This window comes from Arachis hypogaea, chromosome 20 (genome assembly GCF_003086295.3).
Source record: "Arachis hypogaea cultivar Tifrunner chromosome 20, arahy.Tifrunner.gnm2.J5K5, whole genome shotgun sequence".
Lineage (NCBI taxonomy): Eukaryota > Viridiplantae > Streptophyta > Magnoliopsida > Fabales > Fabaceae > Arachis > Arachis hypogaea.
In genome coordinates, this window is record NC_092055.1 from 30728814 (window position 1) to 30752012 (window position 23199).

General features: G+C 32.5%; 1 protein-coding gene and 1 non-coding gene across 2 annotated transcripts; both read right to left on the minus strand.

The window, feature by feature from the left end:
• Positions 1-8094: 8094 nt before the first annotated feature.
• Positions 8095-9898, minus strand: LOC112785711 (uncharacterized). The gene is made up of 2 exons (XM_025829153.1): positions 9384-9898; positions 8095-8179 (listed from the first exon to the last, which is right to left on the minus strand). Exons 1-2 carry the CDS (start codon positions 9896-9898, stop codon positions 8095-8097), a joined length of 600 nt encoding a protein of 199 aa, XP_025684938.1.
• Positions 9899-18131: 8233 nt separating this feature from the next.
• LOC112787142 (small nucleolar RNA R71) lies at positions 18132-18239 on the minus strand. The gene has a single exon (XR_003194572.1). It is a non-coding gene; the product is annotated as a small nucleolar RNA R71 (small nucleolar RNA).
• Positions 18240-23199: the final 4960 nt, after the last annotated feature.

A 23199-nucleotide genomic window follows, 5' to 3' on the forward strand; every position in this document is an offset into this window, starting at 1 on the left:
GAAGATCCGATGAGGAACACATATATAGGGAGTCTCTAACTCCCCCAAGATATGCAACAGATAACCCTAAATTCAACCTCTTAGACCCATTTTGACTTTGGCATCGGAGTGTCTCTGCAGGTCTCACCCTCTGCTTGCTCAACAACCTGAACAACCGTTGCAACCAGCCAAGTGCAGCCAGGTCATATATCCCATTATTCCAAGTCACCAATGAACAAATTTCATCTACTTTTTCTAAACATGTTCCAAACAATAACACTAAGACCATTATTAAACTTGCTATATATACATTTATCAAAACCATTAGTCACATACTCATTAGAAAGTATAAGTTCATCAAATTTTTCATGCCATTATTTTGGAGCTTGTTTTAAACCATAAAGAGATTTAACAAGTTTACATACCTTATTCTCTTTATCTTTTACCACGTAACCTTTGGGTTGATCCATGTAAATTTCTTCATCAAGATCTCCATTTAGAAATGCAGTTTTACATCCATTTAATGCACAAGTTTAAATATAGATGCAATAGTAAATAAAATTTTAATAGAATGCAATTCTAACAATTAGAACATATGTATCGAAATAATCCACATCCTTTTGTTGTTTGTAACCTTTAGCTACTAATCTAACTTTATATTTATTGATACTACCATCCTATTTTAATTTTTTCTTAAATACCCATTTGCATCCAATAGGTTTTTCATTCAAAGATAAATCAACTAATTCCCAAGTATAATTAGACATAATAAATTCAATTTTAGCATTTACATCATCTGTCTAAAAAGGAGCATCAGGAAAAGACGTAGTATCATTATATGACAAAGGATCACTAGAAATAAAAAAAGTAACATAATCATCACCAAAGTTGTTTTATTTTCTAGCTCTTTTACTTCTTCTTATCTCATTATCTTGTTCATCAATAATATTATCAGACAAGGCACGAATGCTAGAAACATTTTTATCCTTAGACTTACTAAAAAATATATTCTCAAAGAAAGATGCATTACAAGATTCAATTATGGTATTAGATTCAAGTACATCACTTTCAATAATAAGAAATCTATATGCACTACTACTATGAGCATATTCAATAAACATACAATCACATGTTCTTGAACCTATTTTCCTTTTCTTAGGATCCAAAAACATAACCTTAGCTAAACAACCTCAAACTTTCAAGTGATTCAAACTAAGCATTTTATTAAACCAAAGTTCATAGGGTGATTTGCTAAGCTTTTTGTGCGGTATCCTATTTTTATATAGCATGCAGATAGAATGATTTTCTCCCGCATAGAATGAGGTAGTCCTGAACTAACAGGTAGTCATTTCTTTTAAAGTTCTATTTTTTCTTTCAACTATGCCGTTAGATTCAGGAGAATATAGTGGAGTTACCTCATGCACTATACCATGTTTTTCACGAAACTCATTAAAAGGATTAGATTCATATTCATCACCTCTATTAGTTCTTAACTTTTTAATCTTCTTATCAAGTTAATTTTCTACTTCAGCTTTATAATTAATAAAAAAATTGCATGCTTCATCCTTAATTCTTAACAAATACAACTTTATATATCTACAATAATCATCAACAAAAATAACAAAACCTTTTTTCACTTCTACTAGGAGTATGTTTCAAATCACCCAAGTCACTATGCACAAGTTCTAACAATTCATTTTGCCTAGTAACTTATTTAAAAGGTTTCTTAGTCATTTTTATTTTAACACATACATCACATTTATCTAAATTAAAAATATCCAACTTACTAATTAAACCCATTTTTTTTTAATTTTAAAATATACGGTATATTAACATGTCCAAGTTTATTATACCAAACATTGAGAGAATCAACCAAATAAATATAAGCTGAATTTTTTTCTTTATTATTATTATTATTAATAACATTTAAAACAAACATACCATCATTTTGGTAACATTTTTCTACATATGTATCATTCTTAGATAACATGACAATATTATTATCAAAGGTTACCTTGACTTTGGCATTATTGAGAAGATGGACTGATACAAGACAACGTTTGATGGCCGGAATATATAGTACATCTGACAACACAAGAATTTTTCAGATGTTATTTTCATTGACACTTTACCTTTATCTAAAACGGAAACTTTACTAGAATCTCCTAGGTAAACAACTTCATTTCCATTATTTATGGGAATGCACTCGGAAAATAATTTCTTCTTAGCACAAATGTGCTTTGTGGCACCAGAGTCCACAACTCAACCCTTGGAGTCCTTCACTAGATAGCATTCAAAAACCATTGCCACCATGACATCATCTTTGTGATTTGCTATGTTTGCGAGTTGCGAATGCCTTTCCTTCTCCGTTTCCACTATTGTTTTCGCCTCCTTGATTATCACTCTTTTTCATTCTACAAGTTAATGTGAAGTGTCCAAACCTGCCACAAATAAAACAAGCACCTTTCTTTTTGGGGGGATTAAATTCTTGCTTCTTGAAATGAGGCTTAATCACCTTATTATAAAATTTATTTTCATGGTTCGAATAAATTTTGTGCACCATTTTAGCAATATTGGCTTTAGCATACACTTCTTTATTATATTGCTCATTAGCCATAGTTCTATTTTTATCCTCTATTTTAATATGCATTATGGTCTCTTGCAGATTCATGGTTTCTCTTTTTTGCATAAAACTCAATTTATAATCCTTCCATGAATCTGGCAATTTATCAACAAGATTTAAGATGCGAACCTTTCAAGTAGAACATCTCCTTCCTTATCAAATTTATCTACAATCTTAGTAAACTCGTTAAGTTGAGAAGAAATACTTATCTTCTACCATTTAAAATGCATTGAAATTATGAACTAAACATCTTTTACTACCTTCTTCTTCATAAATATACTTTTGTACCAATGCATCTCAAATAATTTTCGCATGAATATAATGATAATAAATACCATATAAGTCATTATTTAATGCTCTTAAAAGTGTATGTCTACATAATTGATTGCGGGCCAAACGTCGGTTTAGAATTTTCTCAAAATGAATTGCTTCATCGATAGTATATTTCTAAACCAACAAATGATCAGTGTCAGAGCTTAAAAGATTGTCACAATTCAAATCAATAAAAACTGAGAGTTTTAAATCCTGGGTCATCTTTCAAAGGAATTACAGTGAGGTGTGCGTGTCATTAGCTATGAGAAAAAAGAGTTTTAAAAGCAATTGACAAGAAATTAAATTGCAAGAAAATAAAGAGCAAACAAGGAATTTAAATACTAAAAGGCATCTTGGTAAGGATTGAGAGTTAAGGTTTTCTATCAAAGTCATCGACTACAAACATGGTAACTAAGAAGAGTTAATCCTACTTCGTCATCTCCAAATATCGGGAGAAAGTCAAATAGGCATAATTGATCTTAATCCACAAGTCCTAGCTAACTCACTAATTAGACTTAGTGAAAGACTAGCGTCAGTGGAAACAAAACCAACTAACAACTCTAAATTACTAATCAATACTAGACATTGATGACTCAAGGTCACCTAAGCCCTCAATTCCAAGTCAAGAATACAAAAATCTACTCTAAAACTAAGAAAGGCATTTGATAAACCATTATTTTATGATTTATATTATGTTTAATTGAGTGATTTTATGTACCCACTTATTCATATGATTAGCATGATATTACAATTCCTTCCCAAAATTATTCCATGGTTGAAAATTTGCTTCCTAGAAATCTTTTAATTATGTATTTTAATTCTCTTTTATACCATTCGATGCCGTGATCCGTGTGTTAAGTGTTTCAAGCTTCATAGGGCAGGAATGGCTTAGAGAATGGAAAGGAAGCTTGCCAAAATGGAAGGAACACAAGAAACTAAGGAGATGACCAGCGAACACTGACGGGAGCGCATGGCTCATGCAAGCGCGCGAAATGAAGAAATCACAGCGACGCGAACGCGTGGATTGGAGTCTACACGAATGACGCGAACGCATGGACGACGCGAACGCGTGACAAGGAAAATTGCTGAATGACGCGAACGCGTGGACGACGCGTACGCGTGACCTGCGCAATCTGCAAAAATAACAGAATACGCTGGGGACAATTTCGGGCCGCGTTTTAACCTAGTTTTCGACCTAGAAATACAGATTAAAGCCAGAGAACGTGAAAAGACTCAAGACGCTTCGACACACACCCATAGGCATCCACACACATTGAGATACATTGATATTAGGATTACTTTTAGTTTTAGATCTGAGTCTAGATTCGTTTTACATTGATAGTTTATGCTTTTGCTTTGGATTTTGGATGTTGAAGAATCATCACCTCCGTCGAAGTTATTACTTTAGTTTGTTTTCTTATTCCTTTACTCTTTTCAGTTGATCATTGACCCTATTCAAATAAGTATGTTGCATTTTGGATTTATTAATACATAGAATTGCTTTTACTTTTAATTAATTTTAAATTTCTATTTTATTTTATTTTATTCAATTATGTCCTCTTATATTTTTATGAATATTAATTCCATGTCAATGGAGTAGATTTTCTACTTGACATGGGGGTTGATTAAGAGGAGACACTTAAGTTGGAATGCTCAAGTGCTTAGTTAAATTGAACATTGTTGGCTAATTCTGTATCTACTAACGCTAGACCTTTCCAAGGGAAAGGACTAGGATCTGCGGATAAGAGTCAGTTCAATCACTTGACTTTCCTTTATTTAATAAGGGTTAACTAAGTGAAAACAACAACCTCTTTACATTACACTTGAGAAGATTTCAATAAGGATAGAACTTCCAATTAATCAATTCTCCAGTCAAGGCTTTTTATATTAATAATAATTCTTAGTTTTATTGCTTTAATTTACAATTATTTTAATTATTCATTACCCAACTCAAACCTTCTGGAAAATTTCTAATTAATAAATTAGCACTCTTTCCTGCAACTCGTTGGGAGACGACCTGGGACTCATACTCCCAGTATTTTTAATTCTAATTTTTGTGACAACCCTTTTTAAATTGAGAAGGCGGATCTTAGCTGGTTGAGAACTGTACTTGCAACGTATTTCGTTTATTAATTTCTTAACTGGTCAATTTCCGCCACCATCAGCATTTTAACAAACACTTGGAATGTATAAAAGTAAAACATGGTAAATTACAAGAATAATAAAATCTACAACTACCAAATGCAAGCAAGCAATAATAACAACTAAAATAAACATCACTAAACATAAAAACATCAAATTGCATTAAAGAAAAATGAAAATTAACAATGTTCATAAACTAAAATTAACAAAATAAAGAAAATAACAAGTGAAACTAAACAAACTAAAATGCTAGAACATTAAAATATAAAAGAAACTACACTAAAACAAGAATTAAAACCTAAATCTAAGAAAAAGTTAAATTGAAAATCCTAAATTCTAGAGAGAAGTTGGAGCTTCTCTCTCTAAAATTCTACCTTAAAACATGGTTCTCAACTACACTACACTATGCCTCTGTGTTGTCACCACCGTGGAGAACCACTGTTGCCGAAGCTCTGCTGTGGTTGCTGCTATCATGACCGCTGCTCTTCCAGCCACTGCTATGGGTGCTGTTTGCATGGTCTCCGTTGTGGATTGGAGGCTGCCACTGAGTTGCATGTGGCTGTCGGAGCCTCCCTCATTGACGCCGCTGCTATTGTTAGTTTGGTTCGAGTTTGCTGTCACCAACACCATCATACTCCTCCAATTTTACCTCTGTCTCATTAGGGCTCGCCGCTGCGATTTCTATTTTGGGGTGAGCTGCCACCAATAGCGCCACTCTCAGTATGATTTTAATTCCATAATTTAAATCTGTAATGCTCTACCCTTAATTCTACTACATTTTGTTTATCTCTGCATTCTTATTTTAGTTCATTAGTTAGCATCTCTATTTTAGTATCGCTGAGTTCTGTTGGAAATTGTCACTGCTGCGAGCATAATCGGAGTTGATGCCATTGTTGCCGTTCCAGATTGTATGGGAGATGCAGTTGCTGCTGTGAGCTCAGACTAAGTGAAATTGTCGCATTTAATCCCTAAGTTCGGTTAATTGAGGTAGGGGATTTTTAATTTGAAATTAACTGTTTTAATTTATGAATACCACGGAAGTATAGTGGGTAATTGCAAATGATTTATGATTTTTTGGAATGTCTGAATGATAAGTTTGAGTTGGACTTGTGACTGAATTTAATGAATATGTGTTTGATTTCTTGATTATTTGAAAATGCTAAAAATTTCGATTATTAACTAGTTGTAATGAAAATTTGTTGAGTTGTGACTAATTGATGAGAGTTGGTTGAAATGTGGCTGTGAATGGTGATTTATTTGATATTACTTATTAAATTGAAATATGATGAGTTAATTATTGAAAATCTAACGTTTTGATCATTGAGGAATTGAGTTTGGATTATGGTTGTGATTGTGACTAGTTTGCTTGATGGTGTTCTGATTAACCGGAATTGATTTTGAGAACTGTTAAAGGATTTTGTGATTTGTGGAAATTAGGGATGAATTGATGAGATGGAAATTGGATCGAAGGATTATGTGTGAATTGCGAATTGTGGATTTTCTGATTGATTGAGAACCTTTTATTTGATACTTGTTGCGAAAAGGTGGATGAATTGTAGAGAAAGAGGGAACCCGTACCGTAAGGGTGGTTAAGCCCGAATTTTAGAGGAAATGCTGCTAAATTTTTATAAAATTCTAAGACTTTATTTAAAGTGTTATTTAAAAGCAAATCTGATTTAAGAATATTATTTGATTTTGATTTATTACGAAAAGAGTTTTGTTTTCAATTCGATTTATTAAAAAAAGCATAATGTTTTAAACTCAATCTTTTGAGAAGGGATTTTGCTTTAAGTTATGTTTTGAGTTCGGTTTGATAAGAAAGAAAAGAAGAAGAACGAAAAGTAAAGGAAAGAGAGATAATTAAAGGAATCTCTGCCATAGGAGAGTATAGAACAAAGATTAAATGAATATATTAAGTAAAGAAATGTCTACCACAGGAGAGCAGAAGTGACTTTGTTTGGGCCTTAGTGCCAAATGTATAGTGGGGACGCCCACACACTGAGAACTGTTTTCCAGATGTAAACACATTGAAAGTCACACTGTATGCGGCCTAGTCGTAAGACTTATATAAGCACACTGTATGCATCTGGAAAGCCATATCTGGGACTCGTGTTCGGGTAATGTCGGGAGCGGGTAGGCAATCGACACATGAGCTCATGGCCTACGTTAGGGATAGACATGTATCATGTTGTTTGCACATTTTCTTTTGATTGCGCTTGCTTGTCTTATTTCTTTGTGATTGTGTTGTTTGTCTTGTTGTGACTTGCTTGTATATTGAATTGAATCTCCTGCTTGTACTATTAGTTTGTGAATGTATTAATGTGATTAGGAATTGACGTTTTGATTGAGAATTAATTATGTGATTGAGAAATAGTTAATGTGACTAGTCTTAGACTTAAAATTCATTTTGGGTTTAGAGATTTTGAAAAAGGTAATTAATTAGCTAAAGTAAAACCAAGAGTATTTTCAAAAGGTTTGGTAAAACTATAGTTTCTTTGAGTATGTTAATTATTTGCATTTTATTCATTACTTTTATGGCATTCCCATTCCCTACTGACAACGTGTGGTTTGTTCTCACCCCAAAATCTTTCACCCTTTCAGTGCCACAGGTTCGAAGACTCAGTTTGAAGTTGCGGGCGCTTATTAGTCTTATTTGAGTCAAGTTTATGTGTTGAGTTGCTTTCATAGAATTCCCTCGCCTTTGTTATTTAAGAGTTTATTTTATACATAGGAATAGAAATTGTATCTGAGTTTCATTTGAACTCTTTTGTATAATATTTATTATTATTAATAATTATGTGATTATTATTACTTGATGAATTTTTTATTTATGATTTTAAAAACAAAAACAATATTCTGGAATTTTTTTAAAAACTGAAACGTGATATCGAGGTAAAGGCTCAATATTAAACAGATAATAAAAGAAAACAGGTTAGTAACTCCTTACTTTTGGTACGATCATGACGTGCTAACAGTTAGGATGTTACACGTACGCACAACTATGAAAAATTTTCCAAACTTCATTTCTTCATGATTCTTCACTTTTGCATGTTTTTTCTCCATTTCTTCAAGTCATTCTTACCTTCTAGACCTTCAATCACCCAAACAAATATATCAAGGCATCTAACATGATAACAATGAATTAAATTTAGCAATTTTCAAAAAAAAAAGCATATTTTTAACCATTAAGCACAATTAGGAGAAATTCACAAAACTATGCATTTTCAATGAATAAAATACAAAATAAGTTGATAAATTTCATTCTTTTCAACTCAAAATTCATCATAAAATATAGATTTAACAATAATTTATCTTTTATTTTCCAATCTTTCAAAGCTTCATCATAATTTTCGATATCTTTATCGGTCTTAGGATCAACTAAGACGGAATTGATTCTAAAAAAGTCAATACTTTCATAATCTTATTTTACTACCATTTAAAATTAGTTCATCAAAACAATCAATTTTTAAAGCATCAGAAATAATTTTTGTAGCAGTTAAAATATTATGATTTATAATAAAATAATTGTAATAATAAATCTTTAAGATTTTTGTAAAAATAGACTTCAAAAATAATATTTTAACTACCTTAAGTACAAATCATAGTAGACACTTACTCTTAAGGATTTATTATCGTCCTACTCTTAGGTAGAATGATTGCAAAAGTCCAATTCATATGTGAGTCCCTCGACATATTTGATTTCTTTTGACATATTCTTCTAGGATTAATATATAAAGTCAGTGGCGGAACCAGAAATTTCATAAGAGGGGGGCCAATTAAATATAAATATAACAAAAAATTAACAAAATATGATTTGTAGCATATATATCAAAAAAGTAATTATATTATATAAAAGTTAATGTTCAACTACATACTTTAAGATTTTGATATTTTTAAACTTACTCAACGATGCTTCATGGAACTAAAATCATCAATTATCATCTCTGAAGTGAATTTTGAAGCAATTTCCTTTTCAATATATACAATCATACAATCTGCTAAAAATTCATCTTCCATCTTGTTTCGAAGCCTTGTTTTAATAATCTTCATAGCTGAAAAGGCCCGTTCAGTTGTTGCTGTTGTCACAGGAAGAGTCAAAACAAGACGAATTAATCTATCAATTAAAGGATATATATTTGATTTTCCTGTCTCTGTCAATTTTTGACACAATTCAGCAAGAGTAGACAAATTCTGAAAATCTAGAGCTTTAACCACATCAAGTTCATAATGTTGTAACTCATAATCCAATTGAATCTTTTCTTGCTCAGAAAAATCTAAAGAATAGAAATTCTTTACAAGATTGCATATGTTGCAAACACTGAATAACTTGAAAGCATCTTTAGGATCTAAAGATGTACTCAATATGAGGAGCTCGGTTGCTTGCTCACTAAATCTACTATTTAGCTCTTTCAATTGAAAATCTATCACGCTAGTAAAAATGTCAACACGATAGTGGTGTTCAACAGTGACAACATCCTTTTTATGACGAGACCGAATTATGTCACTAAAAAAAGCACTCATATCAGGTATCTGAATAGCATGATCATTGCAGAAAGAACTAACTTTCTCCAAAAGTGCTCTCCAACTATTATCTCTTAACTGTTGAATCAATGACTTTGTACTAGAAACCAGATGCATAGCATTCAAAATGTCTTGAGATTTTTGTTGCAATGCTTGACAAAGTTTATCAGTGATTTCCATGATTTCTTTCATCATATGCAAAATGAAAACAAAATCAAATGATAATAAAGATTTAAGAGCATAAGTAGCATCACCACGTTGAGAATATGTAGATCCATTAGTAGCCAAATCTTCCAGAACTGAAGTTGTTGCTCCAAACATACGTAAAAGGCTACAAATTGAGTTGAAGTGAGAGCTCCACCTGGTATCTAAATTTGCGGACGCTTTCCGGGATCACGCATCAATGTATCAATATTAACTTGATCTATTTCAGTCCTTGTTATTTTGGAAGCAGGGGGTTGAATATCTTGCTCAACAAGTTGTGTCAAAGGTTGTTCAATAATATTTTGAACATTACTCAAAGAATCTGAAGCTGAATTTTGTTCATCATATATTCTCTCTTTTCTCTTGAAAAATGAGTGAATTGTTTTCATCTTTGACATTTTTAACTTAACTTGAACTATCTAACAAAAAAAAACAAAAATAATTGCATATATATTATTTTCTTAAAAAAAATATTAAACCTATTGAGCAATAACAAATAATTTTAGAAACACAAATATATAATAACCAAAAATAAAGTTATTGATTTACCTGATTATTTTTTTGTTCCAAGTCTCACCAAAAAATAATTCTATTGAGTTTTGTCCTCACTTCAATCTTTGAACACTGTCTATTATAAAAAAAATAAATTAATTATTTTAAATAAATAATATAAATAATACTTGACATTGTTATTAACTTAAAAAAAATTGAAATATACCACTTTGAATCTTTGTTGTGCATTCAATGGTTAATATTTTGCTGTTCACTTCTCTTCAATGGTTTTTCTTCATATATCTTGGTTTAGTATGGAAGGAAAATTAGAATGAGAAGAGTAGAAGACCAAAAGTTTGGGAACCACTAAAAGAGAGAGAAAAGTGACGCTGATGCCTCTGATGGTTTGAAACAAATATTTGAAAAATGTACTAGGGTTACTTTAATTAATAGTATAGGCTTGGGCTAGTATAATAGAACCATTTTAATTAATTATTAGAATGAGCTATTTGTTAACAAGAGCAACAATAATTCAAATATCCAATACATAGTGCAGTTTTTAGTTATTTTAATTTATAAAATTTTGTAACTTATATTTTTTTTAATATTATATATAAAAAAATTTAATATTATTAATTATTACTATTTACTATTTTTTTTTTAAAATTTTGGGGGGACCATGGCCACCTTAGGTCCCCGTGGATCCGCTACTGTATAAAGTCTTGAAATTTTAAAGTCCTTTCTATGTGAAATAAGTTTAAAACACAATAATAATAATAATAATAATAATAATAATAATAATAATAATAATAATAATAATAATAATTATTATTATTATTATTATTATTATTATTATTATTGCAATTCTTGTATTGTGTATTATTAGACTATATGTATAATGTAGTTAATTGATGCACTTAAAAATGGACCACTCTTAAAATTAATAAAGAAGAAAGAAAGAGTGAGAGTGGTTAATGATAGATAAATAAGATTAAACTAATTTTTCGTTTATATAATGTCCAACAACATAATTTTTTATATACAAATAAAATTACTGAACCGAAAATTCCTACATCCCTGTAAAAATATATAAAAAGGATGTGCTGAACAAAAAGTTGGTATAAGGTTTGAATTTAGTATACAAAGGCAATACTTAACCAGTGATGATGTTATGACAACTTCAATCTCTACCATCTATGTTATCTAAACTGTTAAACGCTGTTAGCTAATAATTTATGACAAAATAAAAAAAATTGTTGCACTTCTTTTTAATCTTTCTGTTCCTAATCTTGAGAGTTTTAAATTTATTTCATCCTTGCATATTTGAGTGTAATATTGTACCATATTGACAAAGAGGGTATACTATATGATCACAAATCTAAATGCATGCCCTCAATTAGTGTTTGATGATCTGGATTCGTTTGTTTAAAATCAAGCACATAGGCTTAGGATCATAAATATAGCCACTATTATCATCAGCTCTATATTATTCTAATTTTCATTCTCAAAGTTTAATATTAAAAAGGTGAAAATAATAAATGTGTTTGCAACTTTTGCATCATCTATACATTGAGATCAACGGCAGGTGTTATTGCCATCCATGGTAGTAGCTTCATAATATTAATTGATCATGTTGAATCCTTTCAACATTATTAACACGGTTGCAATCTAAAGATTGTTGTTGCTATTGAACTTTAAAGATAGTAAGATGACGAAGAATAAATTGAAGCTTAGCTTGATAGTATTCAATCTGACATTGAAGCTCTTGAATTAACAGTAAATAAACAAGGGTAAAACTAGAATAATAAATGTTGATTAATGGTTGACCGCCATGAAGTATAGACCTTTTTTTTTATTTGTAGTGTCTTCACACACATTTTAGATACGATATTTTTCGATACTTATCTGACAAGTCTGTTTTTTGTCGGTTCAACTGTATTTTAATAAAATAAAAAATATTTTAAATATTTTATATTATAAACAAATATTAAAAATAATTAAAAAATTTATTTATATTTTAGTATCAGTAAAATATCAAAATACTATTACAATTTATCTAAAAAATACTTTATATTTAACATATATATATATAAATTAAGAACAAAATTGAATTGAATTAAATTAAACGTAAGGAATATTTTTAAAAAATTTCAAAAATATTAAAGATAAAAAATAATTTTTACCATTTTTTTTATTACATTGGGGTTTTTGAATCCAGGTAATGCGAAAGGAGAAAAACTAACCTAATCCCCTACAATAATTGAGCTAGTTTGAATTGGCTGGCACTCTGAATGTTTATTATCACCCTCACTTAAGCAACATTTCTTTAATTTAAATCAGGGACGAATTTAGGACGACGGGTCCAGAATTTTCAATAGCATCTTATACATATTTCTATTCATGTATTCTTCTAAATAATTGTGGTAGGTTGATGGTTGCATCATGTATTTTTTACATAAGTGTGGTAGGTTGGAAGTTGCTTTTTTTTCTTCGAAGCATTCATATAATATGGAAAACAAGAACTAAAATTTACTCTTTTTCTTTTTGCTAAGACATTCGAAGTTCTAAAATCAAGACACGGTGAAATTTTGAGAAATACCAGACATGCGTTCAATGGCATGCTTGAATCATGATGCATTTTTTTTTTTTTCGAAATGCATCTGTGTTTATTATCCCCTCACATTTTTTTCCCTCTTTTTTGGTCAAGGACTCAAGGCCTTACTTTTTTTTTCATCTCTATTTAGCATATTTTTCTTTTGTTAGACCAAAAACAATAAAGATGTGATTTAAGCAAATTATTTTCATATAGTATGTGAATAATTAATATACTGATTAATTTTTAGAAGACAATAACTCAAGAAATTAATCTCTAAAATCTTCTTTGATAACAAATTAGTTTTTTAAATATCTTTGTTAATCCTAAATAAATTATTAGAAACAATTCATAAAAGATCAACGCTAAAATACATTTAACTTGTAAATATCTTCTGTGAAATATATTTACTAGCATTTTATATTTCTAAAACAATTGATGGTTTATCACTTTTTTTAGAAAAAATACTAGGGGATAACAATGGAGGAAAAGATTGAAGAGTTGGCTAGTATTACTTTAAATTCCAGAAGAAAATATTGATCACCTCATATTCTTTTCTAAATATCACGTGTTAGATTTTTTAAATGAGTAATGCTAGGTAGACAAAAAAAAAACAGCCAAAATTTATCTTATTTAACATTAATTAATTATCGCAATAATTAATAAATGCTAAATAAGGCAAGTTACGACTGTTTTTTAGTTGATTTTCTTTAGTTATCAAATATTTTTGTTTTTAAATATCACGTGTTGGACTTTAGATCCGTGGGGAACTGTCCGAACAGAAAGAAAAATGTAAACCTCCAGAGTTGCGAATTAGGCTTATTCCTTAATTGTGGCCTTTTTGAATTGGGCCTAGCATATGGGTAGGCTTATGTTTTGTTCAGCGTAACATAAGAGAGTATAAAAATAAAATTCAGATAATAAGAGAGTATAAATCTCAAATTTTAAATTTGAATAAAATTTTAATCATCACTCAATTTTTTTAAAAATTTAAATATCCTAACCACATATATTAACACAAGTATATAAATAAAGGTAAATTAATAAAGTAAAAATTTACCAACTAGTTATAGGTCAAATGGTACAACTTTTTCATTCTCATCTAAAAGATTCGAGTTTAAGTCAACTCATCTTTTCCATCTTATTTATTCTTCACTCTCTTTTTTTTTTCACAAAAACTCCATGTGCAAACACAAAAAAAAAAATCAACACCGTAATATTAGAAATAGATCAAGAAACTATAAAAAATACCAAGTCTACATAAAAATCTTATATATTTTATTCATATTTTACATAGTATGTATATATTTATTATTATTATTATCATCATTATGATTATTATCCATGTGACTTTTTTTGACGGATGTGTATACATGTGATGTTATGTGTTGTATGATTTCTTATATTATATTATTTTAAATGCTCTACATCATTAAATAATTAAAAAAAAAATAGTCTTTCGATAAGAAAATGTGTCCTTTATAGATAAGATAATCGAGGAATTTTTTATTTAAATAAATAAAATAAAAGTAATAATTATCGAAATAAATGTTTTTAAAAATATTTATTGATTTGCGTTCCCCAGTCATATCTTGTTTATACTGTAAATGAGATTGATGAGTGGATAATTTATACGTTTTTTGCCATTGTTTTTACATAGTTTTTAGTATGATTTAGTTAGTTTTTAGTATATTTTTATTAGTTTTTAAATAAAAATCACATTTTTAGACTTTACTATGAGTTTGTGTATTTTTCTGTGATTTCAGGTAATTTCTGGCTAAAATTGAGGGACTTGAGCAAAAATCAGATTCAGAGGCTGAACTGCAGATGCTGTTGGATTCTAACCTCCCTGCACTCAAAGTGGATTTTCTGGAGCTACAGGAGTCCAAATGGCACGCTCTCAATTGCGTTGGAAAGTAGATATCTAGGGCTTTCCAGAAATATATAATAGTCCATACTTTGCCCGAGTTTAGACGACGCAAACTAGCGTTCAACGCCAGCTTTCTGCCCTATTCTGGAGTTAAACGCCAGAAACAGGTTGCAAAGCAGAGTTAAACGCCAGAAACAGGTTACAAACTGGCGTTTAACTCCAAGGAAGACCTCTACACGTGAAAGCTTCAATGCTCAGCCCAAGCACACACCAAGTGGGCCCGGAAGTGGATTTCTGCATCATTTACTTATTTCTGTAACCCTAATAACTAGTTTAGTATAAATAGAACTTTTTACTATTGTGTTAGATATCTTTTGATCATTTTTGAGACTATCCTTGTATCACTTTTGATCTCTTGATCACGTTTAGGGGGCTGGCCATTCGGCCATGCCTGGACCTTGTTCTTATGTATTTTCAACGGTAGAGTTTCTACACACAATAGATTAAGGTGTGGAGCTCTACTGTTCCTCATGAATTAATGCAAAGTACTATTGTTTTTCTATTCAATTCAAGCCTATTTCTTCTCTAAGATATTCATTCGCACACAAGAACATGATGAATGTGATGATTATGTGACGCTCATCATCATTCTCACTTATGAACGCGTGCCTGACAAACACCTCCGTTCTACATGCAAACAAGCTTGAATGCATATCTCTTAGTCTCCTGATCGTGAGATCATAGTCTTCGTGGTATAGGCTAGAATTATTGGCGGCCATTCTTGAGATCCGGAAAGTTTAAACCTTATTTGTGGTATTTCGAGTAGGATCTAGGAGGGGATGGCTGTGACGAACTTCAAACTCGTGAGTGCTGGGCGTAGTGACAGACGCAAAAGGATTACTGAATCCTATTCCAGTATGATCGAGAACCGACAGATGATTAGCCGTGCAGTGACAGTGCATTTTGGACCATTTTCACTGAGAGGACCGGATGTAGCCATTGACAACGGTGATGCCCAACATACAGCTTGCCATGGAAAGGAGTATGAAAGATTGGATGAAAGCAGTAGGAAAGCAGAGATTCAGAAGGAACTAAGCATCTCCATACGCTTATCTGAAATTCTCACCAATGAATTACATAAGTATCTCTATCCTATCTTACGTTTTATTTATATTTTAATTATTAAAACTCTATAACCATTTGAATCCGCCTGACTGAGATTTACAAGGTGACCATAGCTTGCTTCAAGTCGACAATCTTCGTGGGATCGACCCTTACTCACGTAAGGTTTATTACTTGGACGACCCAGTGCACTTGCTGGTTAGTTGTGCGAAGTTGTGAAGAAGAACTAAGATTATGAACGTGCGTATTAAGTTTTCAGCGCCGTTACCAAGGAATGAATGATCACGATTTCGTACACCAAGTTTTTGGCGCCGTTGCCGGGGATTGTTCGAGTTTGGACAACTGACGGTGGTTCATCTTGTTGCTCAGATTAGGAAAATTTTATTTTAATTTTAAGCTTTTTATTTATTATTTTCAAAAAATACAAAAAAAAAATTTCTTCTTTTTCGTTCTTCCCAAAATAATTTTCGAAAAAAAAAACCAAAAAAAAAATTAATAAAATCATAAAAACCAAAAATTTTGTGTTTCTTGTTTGAGTCTAGTGTCAAATTTTAAGTTTGGTGTCAATTGCATGTTTTAACTTTTCCCTAAAAATTTTCGAAAACTCATGCATGGTGTTCTTCATGATCTTCAAGTTGTTCTTGGTAAGTCTTCTTGTTTGATCTTTAAAATTTCTTGTTTTGTGTCTTTTCTTGTTTTCCATATGAATTTTTGAATTATTAGTGTCTAAAGTTTGAAAATTTCTAAGTTTGGTGTCTTGCATATTTTTCTTTTCTGAAAAATTTTCAAAAATAAGTCTTGATGTTCATCTTGATCTTCAAAGTGTTCTTGGTGTTCATCTTGACATTCAAAGTGTTCTTGCATGCATTAGTTGTTTTGATTCATAATTTTTATGTTTTGTTTCAATTTAGTTTTTTTCTCTCTCATCATTAAAAATTCAAAAATAAAAAATATATCTTTCCTTGTTTTACTCATAAATTTCAATTTCAAAATTCTATCTTTTCAAATCTTTTTCAAAAATAAAATCTTTTTCATTTAATTTTACATATTTTCGAAATTTTTTAAAAAAAAATTTTAATTTCAAAATCTTTTTCTTATTTTTATTTCCAAAATTAATGCTAACAATTAATGTGATTGATTCAAAATTTTAAGTTTGTTACTTGCCTAGTAAGAAAAGTTCAATCTTTAAATTTTAAAATCATATCTTTTTGTTTCTTGTTAGTCAAGTAATCAACTTTAATTTCAAAAATTAAATCTTTTTAATTTCCTTTTCAAATCTTTTTCAAATTAAATTTTCAATCATATCTTTCAATCATATCTTTTTCAAAACTTAATTTCAAAATCTTTTCTAACTTCTTATCTTTTCAAAATTGATTTTTAAAACTTTTTCAATTAACTACTTGAATTATTTTTTTATTTTAAAAGTTTTTCTATTTCAATCATATCTTTTTCAAAACCACCTAACTAATTTTCCCTCTTTAATTTTCGAAAACCCCTTCCCTCTTTTTCAAAATTCCTTTTTAATTAACTAATTGTTTTAAAATTTAATTTAATTTAATTTCATTTGTCTCTTTAAAATTTTCGAATTTTAACTTTAAATTAAAAACAAAAATATTTTTCTTTTATTTTATTTTTGAATTCTTCCATCCTTCTCTTCTTATACTAATATAAGGAATCTCTATACTGTGACGTAGAGGATTCGATATTTTCTTTTCCGTTCTCTTCTTTTTCATATGAGCAGGAACAAGGATAAGAACATTCTTGTTGAAGCTGATCCTGAACCTGAAAGGATTCTGAAGAGGAAGCTAAGGGAAGCTAAAGCACAACTCTCTGGAGAAAATCTGACAGAAATTTTCGAAAAAGAAGTAGACATGGCCGAAAATAATAATAATGGTGGAGATGCAAGGAAGATGCTTGGTGACTTTACTGCGCCAAATTCCAACTTGCATGGAAGAAGCATCTCAATCCCTGCCATTGGAGCAAACAATTTTGAGCTAAAGCCTCAATTAGTTTCTCTGATGCAACTGAATTGCAAGTTTCATGGACTTCCATCAGAAGATCCTTTTCAGTTCTTAACTGAATTCTTGCAGATCTGTGATACTGTTAAGACCAATGGGGTTGATTTTGAGGTCTACAGGCTTATGCTTTTCCTGTTTGCTGTAAGAGACAGAGCTAGAATATGGTTGGACTCTCAACCTAAAGATAGCCTGAACTCTTGGGATAAGCTGGTCACGGCTTTCTTAGCCAAGTTCTTTCCTCCTCAAAAGCTTAGCAAGCTTAGAGTGGATGTTCAAACCTTCAAACAGAAAGAAGGTGAATCCCTTTATGAAGCTTGGGAGAGATACAAGCAACTGACCAAAAAGTGTCCTTCTGACATGCTTTCAAAATGGACCATCCTGGATATATTCTATGATGGTCTGTCTGAATTATTAAAGATGTCATTGAACCATTCTGCAGGTGGATCCATTCACCTAAAGAAAATGCCTGCAGAAGCTCAGGAACTCATTGACATGGTTGCAAATAACCAGTTCATGTACACTTCTGAAAGGAATCCTGTGAGTAATGGGATGCCTCAGAGGAAGGGAGTTCTTGAAATTGATACTCTGAATGCCATATTGGCTCAGAACAAAATATTGACTCAGCAAGTCAATATGATTTCTCAGAGTCTGAATGGACTGCAAGCTGCATCCAACAATACTAAAGAAACATCTTCTGAAGAAGAAGCTTATGATCCTGAGAACCCTGCAATAGCAGAGGTGAATTACATGGGTGAACCCTATGGAAACACCTATAATCCCTCATGGAGAAATCATCCAAATTTCTCATGGAAGGATCAACAAAAGCCTCAACAAGGCTTTAATAATGGTGGAAGAAACATGTTTAGCAATAGCAAGCCTTTTCCATCATCCACTCAGCAACAGGCAGAGAATTCTGAGCAGAATCCATCTAGCTTAGCAAATATAGTCTCTGATCTATCTAAGGACACTCTAAGTTTCATGAATGAAACAAGGTCCTCCATTAGAAATTTGGAGGCACAAGTGGGCCAGCTAAGTAAAAGAGTCACTGAAACTCCTCCTAGTACTCTCCCAAGTAATACAGAAGAAAATTCAAAGAGAGAGTGCAAGGCCATTGATTTGACCATCATGGCCGAACCTACAAGGGAGGAGGGGGACGTGAATCCCAATGAGGAAGACCTCATGGAACGTCCTCTAAACACTAGAGGGTTCCTCAATGAGGACCTGAAGGAATCTGAGGCTCATACAGAGACCATAAAGGTTCCATTCAACCTGCTTCTGCCCTTCATGAGCTCTGATGAGTATTCTTCCTCTGAAGAGGATGAAGACATTACTAAAGAGCAAGTTGCTAAGTACCTTGGTGCAATCATGAAGCTGAATGCCAAATTATTTGGTAATGAGACTTGGGAAGATGAACCTCCCTTGCTCACCAATGAACTGAATGCATTGGATAGGCAGAAATTACCTCAAAAGAAACAAGATCCTAGTAAATTCTTAATACCCTGTACCATAGGCACCATGACCTTTGAGAAGGCTTTGTGTGACCTGGGGTCAGGCATTAACCTTATGCCACTCTCTGTAATGGAGAAACTTGGGATCTTTGAGGTGCAAGCTGTCAGAATCTCATTAGAGATGGCAGACAACTCAAGAAAACAGGCTTATGGACTTGTAGAGGACGTGCTAGTAAAGGTTGAAGGCCTTTACATCCCTGCTGATTTCATAATCCTAGACACTGGGAAGGATGAGGATGAATCCATCATCCTTGGAAGACCCTTCCTAGCCACAGCAAAGCTGTGATTGATGTGGACAGAGGAGAATTAGTCCTTCAACTGAATGAGGACAACCTTATATTTAAAACTCAAGGATCTCCTTCTATAACCATGGAGAGGAAGCATGAAAAGATTCTCTCACTGCAGAGTCAACCAAAGCCCCACAGTCAAACTCTAAGTTTGGTGTTGGGAGGCCACAACCAAACTCTAAGTTTGGTGTTGAACCCCCACATTCAAACTCTAAGTTTGGTGATTGGGAGGTCTCAACAATGCTCTGAACATCTGTGAGGCTCCATGAGAGCTCACTGTCAAGCTATTGACTTTAAAAAAGCGCTTGTTGGGAGGCAACCCAATGTTATTTAATTATATCTATTTATTTTCCATTACTATTTTATGTTTTCTTTAGGTTGATGATCATGTGAAGTCACAAAAACTACTGAAAAATCAAAAACAGAATGAAAAACAGCATTAAAAATAGCTCACCCTGGAGGAAGAGCTTACTGGCGTTTAAACGCCAGTAAGAAGTATCAAACTGGCGTTTAACGCCAGAAAGAAGCATCAAGCTGGTGTTAAACACCAGAAACAAGCACCAGGCTGGCATTTAACGCCAGACATGCATTCTAAGGGCTTTTACACGCCTAAATGGAGTAGGGATGATAAGTCCTTGACCCCTCAGGATCTGTGGACCCCACAGGATCCCCACCTACCCCACCTCTTCTTCTCTCCTCTTCATACCTCTCAATTACTCCTCCAAAACCATCATACAACCCACCTACACCCACCCACTCAAATTCAAACCATTACTCTTTCCTTTTCACACATCATAACCACCTAAACCCCCCTGGCCGAACCATTCACACACCTCCATCTTCTCCATCTCTTCTTCTTCTCATCCTTTCTTTCTTCTTTTGCTCGAGGACAAGCAAACCTTTTAAGTTTGGTGTAGTAAAAGCATTGCTTTTTGTTTTTTCATAACCATTAATGGCACCTAAGGCTAGAGAAACCTCTAGAAAGAGGAAATGGAAGGCAGTTGCTTCCAACTCCGAGTCATGGGAGATGGAGAGATTCATCTCAAAAGTCCATCACTAAGAAAAGGATGGAGCAAACAAGAGAGCCCACTCATGGACCTCAACAAGAGCATGAGGAAATTCCTCACCATGAAATCACTGAGATGCCTCAAGGGATGCACTTCCCTCCAAAAAACTATTAGGAGCAAATCAACACCTCCCTAGGAGAATTAAGTTCCAACATGGGACAACTAAAGATGGAGCACCAAGAGCACTCCATCATTCTCCATGAGATTAGAGAAGATCAAAGAGCTATGAGGGAGGAGCAACAAAGACAAGGAAGAGACATAGAGGAGCTCAAGAGCACCATTGGTTCTTCAAGAAAAGGAAGACGCCACCCTCACCAATGTGGACCCGTTCCTTAATCTCCTTGCTTATTTATTTTCTTTGTTTTTTGTCTACTATGCTTTATGTTTTATTTATGTTTGTGTCTTTACTATATGATCATTAGTGTTTAAGTGTCTATGTCTTAAAGCTATGAATGTCTTATGAATCCATCACCTCTCTTAAATGAAAAATGTTTTAATTACAAAAGAACAAGAAGTACATGAATTTCGAATTCATCCCTGAAATTAGTTTGATTATTTTGATGTGGTGGTAATACTTTTTGTTTTCTGAATGAATGCTTGAACAGTGCATATGTCTTTTGAATTTGTTGTTTATGAATGTTAAAATTGTTGGCTCTTGAAGAATGATGAAAAAGGAGAAATGTTATTTGATAATCTGAAAAATCATAAAATTGATTCTTGAAGTAAGAAAAAGCAGTGAATACAAAAGCTTGCAAAAAAAAAAGAAAAGAAAATTGGCGAAAAAAATAAAAGAAAGAAAAAGAAAAAGCAAGTAGAAAAAGCCAAGAGCTTTTTAAACCAAAAGGCAAGAGCAAAAAGCCAGTAGCCCTTAAAACCAAAAGGCAAGGGTAATAAAAAGGATCCAAGGCTTTGAGCATCAGTGGATAGGAGGGCCCTAAGGAATAAAATCCTGGCCTAAGCGGCTAAACCAAGCTCTCCCTAACCATGTGCTTGTGGCGTGAAGGTGTCAAGTGAAAAGCTTGAGACTGAGCGGTTAAAGTCGAGGTCCAAAGCAAAAACAGAGTGTGCTTAAGAACCCTGGACACCTCTAATTAGGGACTCTAGCAAAGCTGAGTCACAATCTGAAAAGGTTCACCCAGTTATGTGTCTGTGGCATTTATGTATCCGGTGGTAATACTGGAAAACAAAGTGCTTAGGGCCACGGCCAAGACTCATAAAGTAGCTGTGTTCAAGAATCAATATACTGAACTAGGAGAATCAATAACACTATCTGAATTCTGAGTTCCTATAGATGCCAATCATTCTGAACTTCAAGGGATAAAGTGAGATGCCAAAACTGTTCAGAGGCAAAAAGCTACTAGTCCCGCTCATCTAATTGGAGCTAAGTTTCATTGATATTTGAAATTTATAGTATATTCTCTTCTTTTTATCCTATTTGATTTTTAGTTGCTTGGGGACAAGCAACAATTTAAGTTTGGTGTTGTGATGAGCGGATAATTTATACGCTTTTTGGCATTGTTTTTACATAGTTTTTAGTATGATTTAGTTAGTTTTTAGTATATTTTTATTAGTTTTTAAATAAAAATCACATTTCTGGATTTTACTATGAGTTTGTGTGTTTTTCTGTGATTTTAGGTAATTTCTGGCTGAAATTGAGGGATTTGAGCAAAAATCAGATTCAGAGGCTGAAGAAGGACTGCAGATGCTGTTGGATTCTGACCTCGCTGAACTCAAAGTGGATTTTTTGGAGCTAAAGGAGTCCAAATAGCGCACTCTCAATTGCATTGGAAAGTACACATCTAGGGCTTTTCAACCATATATAATAGTCTATACTTTGCCCGAGTTTAGACGATGCAAACTGGCGTTCAACACCAGCTTTCTGCCCTATTCTGGAGTTAAACGCCAGAAACAGGTTACAAAGCAGAGTTAAATGCCAGAAACAGGTTACAAACTGGCGTTTAACTCCAAGGAAGACCTTTACACATGAAAGCTTCAATGCTCAGCCCAAACACACACCAAGTGGGCCCGGAAGTGGATTTCTGCATCATTTACTTATTTCTGTAACCCTAGTAACTAGTTTAGTATAAATAGAACTTTTTACTATTGTGTTAGATATCTTTTGATCATTTTTGAGACTATCCTTGTATCACTTTTGATCTCTTGATAACGTTTAGGGGGCTGGTCATTCGGCCATGCCTGGACCTTGTTCTTATGTATTTTCAACGGTAGAGTTTCTACACACCATAGATTAAGGTGTGGAGCTGTGCTGTTCCTCATGAATTAATGCAAAGTACTATTATTTTTCTATTCAATTCAAGCCTATTTCTTCTCTAAGATATTCATTCGCACACAAGAACATGATGAATGTGATGATTATGTGACGCTCATCATCATTCTCACTTATGAACGCGTGCCTAACAAACACCTCTGTTCTACATGCAAACAAGCTTGAATGCGTATC